General features: G+C 49.4%; 1 protein-coding gene across 2 annotated transcripts; it reads right to left on the bottom strand.

Moving 5' to 3' along the window:
- Nucleotides 1-923: 923 nt before the first annotated feature.
- On the bottom strand, nucleotides 924-8,824 carry cracdlb (cracd like b). Of its 2 annotated transcripts, none has more exons than XM_084446731.1 (8): nucleotides 8,378-8,824; nucleotides 5,168-5,240; nucleotides 4,867-5,028; nucleotides 4,385-4,688; nucleotides 4,107-4,175; nucleotides 3,702-3,914; nucleotides 1,653-3,512; nucleotides 924-1,537 (listed from the first exon to the last, which is right to left on the bottom strand). In XM_084446731.1, the coding sequence occupies exons 3-8, from the start codon at nucleotides 4,953-4,955 to the stop codon at nucleotides 1,346-1,348; spliced, it is 2,727 nt and encodes a 908-aa protein (XP_084302857.1). In that variant the 5' UTR covers nucleotides 4,956-5,028; nucleotides 5,168-5,240; nucleotides 8,378-8,824; the 3' UTR covers nucleotides 924-1,345. The 2 variants fall into 2 exon arrangements, with proteins under 2 accessions (XP_084302857.1, XP_084302856.1); XM_084446730.1 differs by having other exon boundaries at nucleotides 4,867-5,032.
- Nucleotides 8,825-9,330: the final 506 nt, after the last annotated feature.

Genomic DNA, 9,330 nt, shown 5'->3' on the forward strand with positions numbered 1-9,330 from the left:
CTACGCACGCACTGTGTGCAGAGATTGCAATAATATCATGCAGCTCAGCTGTTAAAATAATAATTAAAACCCATGCCAATGGTCAAATTATTAATTCAATTATTAACTATTATTGAAATTGCAATTCCCGTTTTCCCGCTGTTCGTTTCCCGGGAAACGAGAAATGGTTCCGAGGATGGGTCCCGGGAATACCGGTAGTACCGATTTAACTCTAGTATCCACTACAGGCTATTGTTTTCGGTGGCGTGCGTTTGTTTGTGCATGCGTTTGCGTGTTTGCTAGCAGGATTACGCAAAAACTACTGGACCCATTTTCACGCATGGTCCATCTTACGCTATGTTCACACAGGCTGCATGATTGCATTGCGTGTCAGGCAAGACTCGAGCGAAAGTTCCGGCAGTCAAGCACATGTTGGCTTGCAAGGTCTTCAGTCGTCACTCAGATCGGAGTGCAATCAGCACAACCTTTCTCAAAACTGGTCTCATTGTGGAATGAATGAAATTCAAATATGATATATATATATATATATATATATATATATATATATATAGCTGCAATTCCCTCCAAAATATTCTGGCGGGATAGATCCCCAGTACAGAAAGCTACCGAAGTAGGCCTATTATTCGGTGGTTCACAACTTCCGGTTTAATGAACGCATACATTTTTACTGCAAATGTTGGAATTTTTTTTACCTCCGACCCAGCAAATAACGGGGCAGGTCTGCCTAAACACGGCCCGGACGGCCATTCACCTCCATCCAAATTTTGCACTAGGATTACCCACAAACTCCCAGACTGTCTTTCATGAAACTCAGTGGAGGGGTGTAGCATGGGCCAATTTAGAACCCATTCAATTGTGGCATGCACTGAGCCCCGAATGCACTGAGCCCCGAAATGCATTGAGATTCATGTATTTATTCTTGACATAAGCTGACACAATGCTTGAAATAGTTATTCATAAAACTAGAAGGGGGGGATCTCGTAAAAGGGGTGCTGAGAGCAAAAGTAGCAAAGATGTTTTGAAGAGCTTGACTTTGAACCAGCAACATGATCAAGCACAGGACAAGCACGCTACTGAGGCTTCAGACCTCTATGTGGTTTTGTTACATACAATGACATTGGATCAGTCTGTATTTCGAGGGGGTTGTAGTTTGGATTTTGAGATGAGTAGCCTAAGTGTAACATGCTTAGTGCACTACAGTACAGAGATTCCAAGAGGACTATGAATTAGGTCAAGTCAAAAAACAGCAGTCTTTTATAAGTGTTGTTGTTGTTTTTTTCTCTCTCTCTCTATCTCCCTCTCTCTCTCTCTCATACACACACACACACACACACACACTTTTCTCTCAGTCCATAGTCTTGTCATTCCAGGCCATTGACTTCCTCTTGGCTAGTTCCATCCAGGACGGTTGACCCCCCTGTGGTACCGACTGCTGCAATGCCGACACCACTGACGCAGATGATGATGAAGCTGATGATGATGAAGATATCTCTGGCTTTACGCTGAGATTCTCCCCTTGACCTTTCCCCGACTCTGTCTGCAATCAGACACACAAATGGCAGATTATATGAAGACACATACTGTATATACTGTATATATTCAGCCTTTGCCGAGATCGAGGAGCACTTGTAAATAAACAAACAACAGTTTACCTTAGTCTCAGCCGATGTCTTGTCCGATCTCTTCCAGGATCTCTCAGTCTCTCCCTGTGATGTCTTCCTGGCGGACTTCAGCTGTGCTGCTTGTTGAGATGACAGTTGGGCCTTCGGCAGTGACGATGACGATGCTGCCGGCGGCGGGGCGGGCGGCTGAGGCGTTTGAGATGGTCGTACCGGGGTCTTCTGAGGCTGCGCTTTTCCCCCCGGCCTGGTGTCCGTGTTCGGGGTGGTCTCTGAGGCTGCAGGGCTGGTGAAATGCTGCTGGAGGCTCCTAGTCATCTCTCTGGCCACGGACATCCAGGCGGGCTCCGACCCAACCACCTTATTACCTCCGACCTTTGAACTGACGCCCTCTTCCCCTTTGATTGGCTGGGGCTCCGTGGCCATGATCTCGACGCTGTGGCGCTTTGCCCTGAGCTGCGATTGCACGGTCTCCGAGCGATACTTCATCGACTGAGAGGTGGGGCGCAGCTTGATGCCGAAAGCGCCTCTCCTTCCCTCCTCCCCCTCCCCTTTTCTCTCACTCCTCACATCCTCTTTCTCTCCTTCCTCTGTGCCCGTCCTGCTGTCGGTGCTTCTCTGCTCCTCCCTCTCTCTTGTGAGCACCGGGTGCACCTCCTCCTCCCTCTCTCTCGTGAACCCCAGGCGCACCTCCTCCTCCTTCTCTCTCGTGAGCCCCGGACGCACCTCCTCCTCCCTCTCGTTGGCGCGTCGGGGCCGGTTATCATTCACTCGTCCGACCTCTGTCTTTACGGCTTGTCTTCCTACACAACCCTGACTGGTCTGGTTCTTCACCAGCGAACCACGCCCGTTCTCTCTCTCCTCCCTCCCCCGTCTTCTCTCCCTCTTCGCCTCCTCTCCTTCTCCGGAGGGGAGGCTGCCGCCAGTCTCGGGGCGGATTCTCGCCGAGGAGACAGAGAAGCGGTGAGAGGACCCAAAACCAAATCCCTCCTCCTTCACCCGTGAGCTCTCCGCAGGCAGTGTCTCGCCTTGACCAGCAGGCGGCGCTGTTTGTTCAACCCCTGCAGGTGGCGCCACCGAAGCGGGTGTCTGGGCGGGTCTCGTGACGCGAGGGGCAGGGTTAGGCAGCGCCGTGGCCCGGGCGGGGCTGGAGGGGGTGTTCTTACCCAGACCTCTGTTAGAAGATGTTGTTTCTGGGGTCACAGTCTCTTGTGAGGGCAGTTTGTGTGAGCTTGAAGCACTGTCTAGCCCAAACACAGAGCGATTGAAAGGGGCCTTTTGAGATGGAGGACTACTCCCTTGACCATATGCAGTGAGTTCTCTCTTAGCGTTACTAGGAAGCGTGTGGACGATTGGACCAGATTTGGTCCGTATGAGCTCTGGAAGTCTTTTGGGCTCCTCAATAGCCGTGACGGGTGGTGTGGAGGTGGGACCGTCAGGTATGAGGGTCTTGGCCATAGTGGGTCCTACCTCAGGCGGGGGGTCGTTTTCTCGGGGCATGGCCTGGAGGAAGAGAGGGTTGTTGGTGAACCGGCCCTCCTCCTCCTCCTTTGACGGCTTTCCCTTCTGTGGTAACACGTCCTCGCCAGCAGATGGAGTCAGAGCCCAGGGCTCCTCCTTCTGTGGTAACACGTCCTCGCCAGCAGAGGGAGTCAGAGCGCAGGGCTTCCCCTCGGGAGAAGGACGCGTTTGGAGTGGCGGCACAGGAGAATAGTGGTCGTGGTCGTCTCTTTTCGGGGACCGGGAGGAAAGCGTTTTCTCTGGCGCGGTCGCAAGCGTCGCCCGGCTTTCTTTCCCTCTCTCCTCCGCCGTCTCCCGCTCTGGCCCCTCCTCTCCCTCGGCGAGGGCCGGGTCCAGGTCACTCAGGCTCTCAGAGCAAGGTCCGGCGCCCCTCTGGAGAACCACACAGGAAGTGGAATGCCGACAGACAGGTTGTCATTTCACATAAATACAAGAACAAAAGAAAGAATATCAAAATTAAAATAAACTGTGTCACTGTGTCACAACAAGAACACCATACAGAAGCCACAGTCTGCCATGGTCCGTGTGTTGGTTTGGACTGCTCAGCGTTGAGGGTCTCACCGGGGGGGGTTTCCGGGCCTTGGCGCTGGCCCTCTGGTTCCTGGGCCTCACGGACAGGCGGTGGCGAGCAGCCGAGCTGTCCAGGCTGGGAGTGTACTGGGCCGGACCGTTGAGGTCGACCCCAAGGGGGGCTTCCGGGTCGGAGAGGGCAGCTGGGCCGACGTGGGCGCCGCCGGACGGAGAGAGGGGCCGGGAGGAGGGCCTGGAGGACCACTGAGGAGAGAGAGAGAGAGAGAGGAAACACAGATCACATCCAGTTCACTTTTTTGGTGACCTTTCATTTATTGGACGTAATTAACACGTGGAAAAAGTAGCTGTGAAGGTTGTTAGTATGGATGTTACTGTCACACACACACACATACTGAACCACACACAAGACCACATATATACCGGAAGTCATATTACCTGCTCCTCCTCCTCACTTCCTGTCCCTGCTAAACTCAGAGAGCTGTGGTGCCTGTGAGGGTCGAGGACCTGGGGAAGGAGAGGGTGAGAGAGAGGGAGAGGGTGAGAGAGAGAGAGAGAGGGTGAGAGAGAGGGTGAGAGAGAGACAGAGGGTGAGAGAGGGAGAGTGGCTGAGAGAGGGTGAGAGAGATGTCTGTCAGTCAGTCAAAAACAAGATGGTGGACATGGTCAAGAATAGCCATGTTATGAAAAACAAAGGACAATATGCATAAACACACTGTCGGCTTATAAGAGGACCCCTGTCCTGCTCTGTCGTGGAAGGAGACGTCCGGGGGACTGTGGGGCAAACCATCGTCCTCGGAGGTGGCTCCGGAATCTTCCATCCTCTTCCCGGGGATCAACAAGGGGGGTGGGCCCATGCGCATGTTCTGACGCTGCAGCTTCAGCTGCAGGGCCCGTATCTTCCCCTGTACGCTCTCCTGGGACAGGACCCTCGCCGGCTCCACCGAGCCCTGGGATTGGTCGGCCAGGAAGATGCTGTCATGTGACAGGGCCCTGGACCCGAGAGTTCCTAGGGCAGCCCTGTGTTCAAAGTTCAAACACTTAATACTGAAGTGAAGGCATTACCATACTATTAAGGGTTCATCCAACAAAATGGATGAAAATGATTGAGACTGAACATGAACAGATGAATGGACAAAATATGGACAGACTACACGCAGAGTTCATTTAGTGGTGGAAGGACATCCATGATACTCACATGCAGTCGTCCTCCGAGTCATATCCCTCGGCCACGCCCCCAGCGGTGACATCGGCTGTGACATCACTGGCGGACTGGCTCTGCTTCATGAGGCCCTGGGTGTCCTTCCTCTTCCCACGACCAAACAGGCGGCTCCTCAACTGCTTGAGGCGCCACTTCTTCCTTCCTGCCGGAAAGGTTAGGGGTTCGGGTGAAAGAGAGGCAGCTACCTTCTTATGATCCGTGTTGTGATCGTGTTCTATGAGAGGGCCGGTGAGGGTGAACGGGGGGGAGGGGCCTAAAGAGGACGAGGGTGATCTACCTGTCGGCTCCTCCCTGCACCCCTCCACTACTTCAGCACCGGTGTCCATGGCGACGCTAGACATGGCAGCGCACTGTAAGAGAAGGCAAAATGGCTGAACCAGAAACGTTATCGCCACATAATCACAGCAGCCATATCATTGAGTTTGACTGATGTCTTCTGTCCTTCCTGTCCTGCACAGTGTCGGCTTCCAGGAGCAGCCCGTAGTAAACCACCTCGCCAGCGGCACACTCACAAACACGCTTTAGACTCACGTACACACTATCTATACATGGCAGCCCCAACATAGCCTACATTCATTGTGTTGATATTGGTGTCAGCCAGTGGTGTTCTGGTCCTTAGGTCGGCTGTCCTCAAAATGCACTAGTGGTCAAATAACTTTTCCCGCCTTTTTATTCATATTACGAAAATTGAAGTTTCAAAGAACTCAGTCAATAACAAACAACAAAACAGAAACAGATCCTCTTCATACATCCTCTTGTCTAAGCGTGCGGTATGTACTGTAACAAGTCTCTCCTGATAACAAACAACAGTTTCAGGATCACAAAATAGTCATGTTTGTTTTGTCAACAAAATAGGCAAAGTGTGTGTAAGTGTGAACAGCTCTTAATCGTTGAGGCTCTTTTTCTCAGCTTAGCGATTTCAGGTTTTCTAACATTCACAGAAGCAATCTCTCAACTGGGCTGGTATATTAGAACCAAACAAGGTGACCCAATCTCTCAGCTGGGCTGGTATATTAGAACCAAACAAGGTGACCCAATCTCTCAGCTGGGCTGGTATATTAGAACCAAACAAGCTGACCCAATCTCTCACCATCAGTGTTGACTTTGGACCTTCACTTGAATAGGAGTTGCTTAGCAATCTGGAGGATGGGGTAATGTGGCATTAAGTCAATAAGAGCCAAATTACACAGCCTGAGACTGACCTTTCCCAGTGTCATCCCAAAACCCCCCCACACACACACACATGCTTGAGCGTTTAGATAGATAGGTACTTTATTTATCCCTGGGGGGGGGGGGGGGGGGGTTGTTGAAATTGTTACATGCACACACACCCACACACCCACACACCCAAGGTCTGAAAGCAGAGAACAAAGACCTGTGGAGACGAGCAGTTTGCCAAAGTGCTAAGTACGCCCAGAAACCTCCAATCCTTCTCCCAGACATTAAGGCACAGACTGAACACAAGGACAAGGGAATGAAAGGCTGCTGTGCTAAATTCAGAGACCTAACCCTAGGGGTGCAGTCCAACATGGCAACCCAGCATTGGCATGGAGATCACGGTGAAAAGGACCCAATAGCTGCCAAGATTGCAGTACAAAGGTGCACCAAAACTGAGTAACCCAGCTACACGTGGTACGCCCGGGTCCAGTAAAGAGGATATCTACCCAGAAAACCCCCAACAACAGGGAACAGCAGGACACTGTCTCTGCTGTTGAAATGCTACTAATCCTACTGCCACAGGATATTAACATGTCAGACACCAGCGCCAAACCAGCTGGTACACATCTGAATGAGACAGATAGGACTTATCAGAGCCATGCTGTAGATACACCAAGTTTAACTCACCATCCTCCTTGTTTGCAACAAACCTTCCAAGAAAAAGACCTGTTATGTAAGAATGCTAACCTCAGATGTTGGTTTAAATGGTAAATGGACTGCACTTATATCAATCAATCAATCTTTATTTAAATAGCACTTTTATCCAATGCGCTTTACAATGGCGTCTCATTCATCCAGTCACACACACACACATTCACACACCAGTGGCGGCAGCTGGCATGCAAGGTGCTAGCCTGCTCTTTGGGAGCCATTTGGGGTTCGGTGTCTTGCTCAAGGACACTTCGACATGGGGACAGCAGGAGTGCTAACCCTACGAACCGCTAACCCTACGATCATTGGACGACTTGCTCTACCTGCTGAGCTATACAGCTGCCACAGCTGTTTGTAAATTATTTTTTTAAAGTCTGACTGACTCTAGCAGCAGACATCTGTCTTTGTCTAAGGATAAATATGCTTTAAAAAAACACCAGTGAGGCAGTGAACTTTACGTTCTCTTGAGCTGTCTTAAGCACAATAAGACTATTCATATTCATTTTCGCCATGTCTTAATTTCTATAACTTCTGTGGACTAAATATATCTTTCTATAACGTATTCATCTGCTTTTAAGTATAAATAGACATTGTCAATATGGTTACTCGTTGGAAAAAGATGCTATTAAAAGATGGTGTTGCTGATAGAACGTAAGCAGTGCAACACCATGACAGCTCAGGACTCCCTCAGCGAGCCTAGAGACCAATACCCTGGACACATCGCTGTCTCCATGGTTCCCGTCACCATAGCCGCTGGCAGAGAACTTCATAGTGAGGTCATAGCCAATCTCTGGGTTCACATACTTTGCAATGGAGCTGAGAAGTGAAAAAGACCAATTCTCTTGGGTGTGAAATTAGAATTGTGTTTTGGAGCAATGTAAAACATCAAGTTCCTTTAGCACTGTACTGATTTGATGTAGAAATAGGTTGGAATAAAGACTTCTGTCGTAGTGTCTTGAATTACAAACCAAACCAGCATGTATAATTTGGGACAGCTTCATGTTACGTCTACAGTACATCTTCATAAAGGTGTTATAAACCACATAAGACATGTGATCCACCTCTCATTCATAACCAGCTATTGTATAATGATAATTCCAACCTATAATGCTCCTGTCATGTTTGCCAAAGGCAGCATGTTAGCAGGCTATGAAAGATGGCTTATTAAAGACAAATAATGGTAATCCTTTTTTGTTTGCCAATAAGTATGAACATAAAGCATTGTATTTCCCCTTTCTCATGCAATGCATTTCCAATCCTGCTGTATTTGATATACTGTATGTCAGTACATGTTCAAATTACTGAGCAATTAAGAGAGCACAATACACATTTTCTCAAATGTACAAATTGTTGTGACAATAACATATCTTACAGATAAGACATTAGATATTGTTTAGCATTCAGTGCTCATCGTACCTATCCCACTTCCAACTCTCTGGAGTTGAAATGTTACAAAACAAGAAACACTTTGAATACTAGAGCAAGTTCAAAGTTAAAACCCAACCATTATGTGAGCGGCCAGAGCACTGAAGGATGAACCTGTCTGTCGGCATCCGATCTCTGTCTGCAACGACACTTCCGAGTCCAGCTCAAGTTAAATTTGGTGGAATTGTCTTACCTGTTACTGGAGTGCTGTGCCTTCCTGCTCTCTCTCTCTCTTTCTCTCTCTCTGCTTTCTCTTGCTCTCCGAGGGGAAGTGTTCTTACAGACAGTCGCACATGGACACTCAAACACACACACACACAAACTCAAACTCACACACTGAAACACACACACACTGAACTGCCCCGTGTCACCACCATCTGCAGGGGAAGGAAGTGAGAGGCAGAAAGAGGTGACAGGCCAGGAAGAGAGCAGGGATAGAGAGAAAGAGAGAATAGAGAGAATAGAGAGAGAGAGAGAGAGAGAATATAGAGAGCAAGAGAGAACAGTGAGTGAGTGTGCGAGAGAGTCAGGGAGAGAGAGAGAGAGAGAGAGAGAGAGAGAGAGAGAGGGAGGGAGAGAGAGAGAGGGAGAGAGAGAGGGAGAGAGAGAGAGAGAGAGAGAGAATAGAGAGAGCAAGATAGAACAGTGAGTGAGTGTGCGAGGGAGTCAGGGAGAGAGAGAGAGAGACAGAGAGAGGGAGGGAGAGAGGGAGGGAGAGAGACAGACAAGGGGAGGGGCTGAGGTAAAGTTATAACCGTCTTTCTCTATATAGTGATCTATTCTTCTGAGATTATCTTAGCGTATTGTTTGCCCAGTTCACCAAGTGTTCCCTAGTACTGGTCAGGAGTTAATAATTATGTGGAATGAGTCAGTAGACCCACTGTGGTTATAAAATCACTGTTTACAGTACAGGGCTTCCCCAGAGACTTCTACGAGGCAGGTGGCAATCTGAAATGTCAACATTCCCTTTGGCCAAGTTGAGAACCCCCCCCCGCACACACACGCACACACACACACACACACACACATACACACACACACACTTCTAGAAGCAACAATAACATGTTTTCTGTGCAGGGGGGGCCACAACCCCATCCTGTAAACAGCGCCCTCTGTGGTTGAAGTGTCTCTCTGTTGTGTGCTTGA

Source organism: Borostomias antarcticus (genome assembly GCF_949987555.1).
Source record: "Borostomias antarcticus genome assembly, chromosome: 12".
NCBI lineage: Eukaryota > Metazoa > Chordata > Actinopteri > Stomiiformes > Stomiidae > Borostomias > Borostomias antarcticus.

Bases quoted from the DNA above. Each gene is read 5' to 3' on its own strand.
- cracdlb (XM_084446730.1), bottom strand. From the start codon at position 5,231: ATGTCTAGCGTCGCCATGGACACCGGTGCTGAAGTAGTGGAGGGGTGC. The intron at 3,915-4,106 runs GTAATATGACTT...CTCTCTCCTCAG, and splicing joins GAAGTGAGGAGGAGGAGCAG to TGGTCCTCCAGGCCCTCCTC. The intron at 1,538-1,652 runs GTAAACTGTTGT...GTCTGATTGCAG, and splicing joins AGACATCGGCTGAGACTAAG to ACAGAGTCGGGGAAAGGTCA.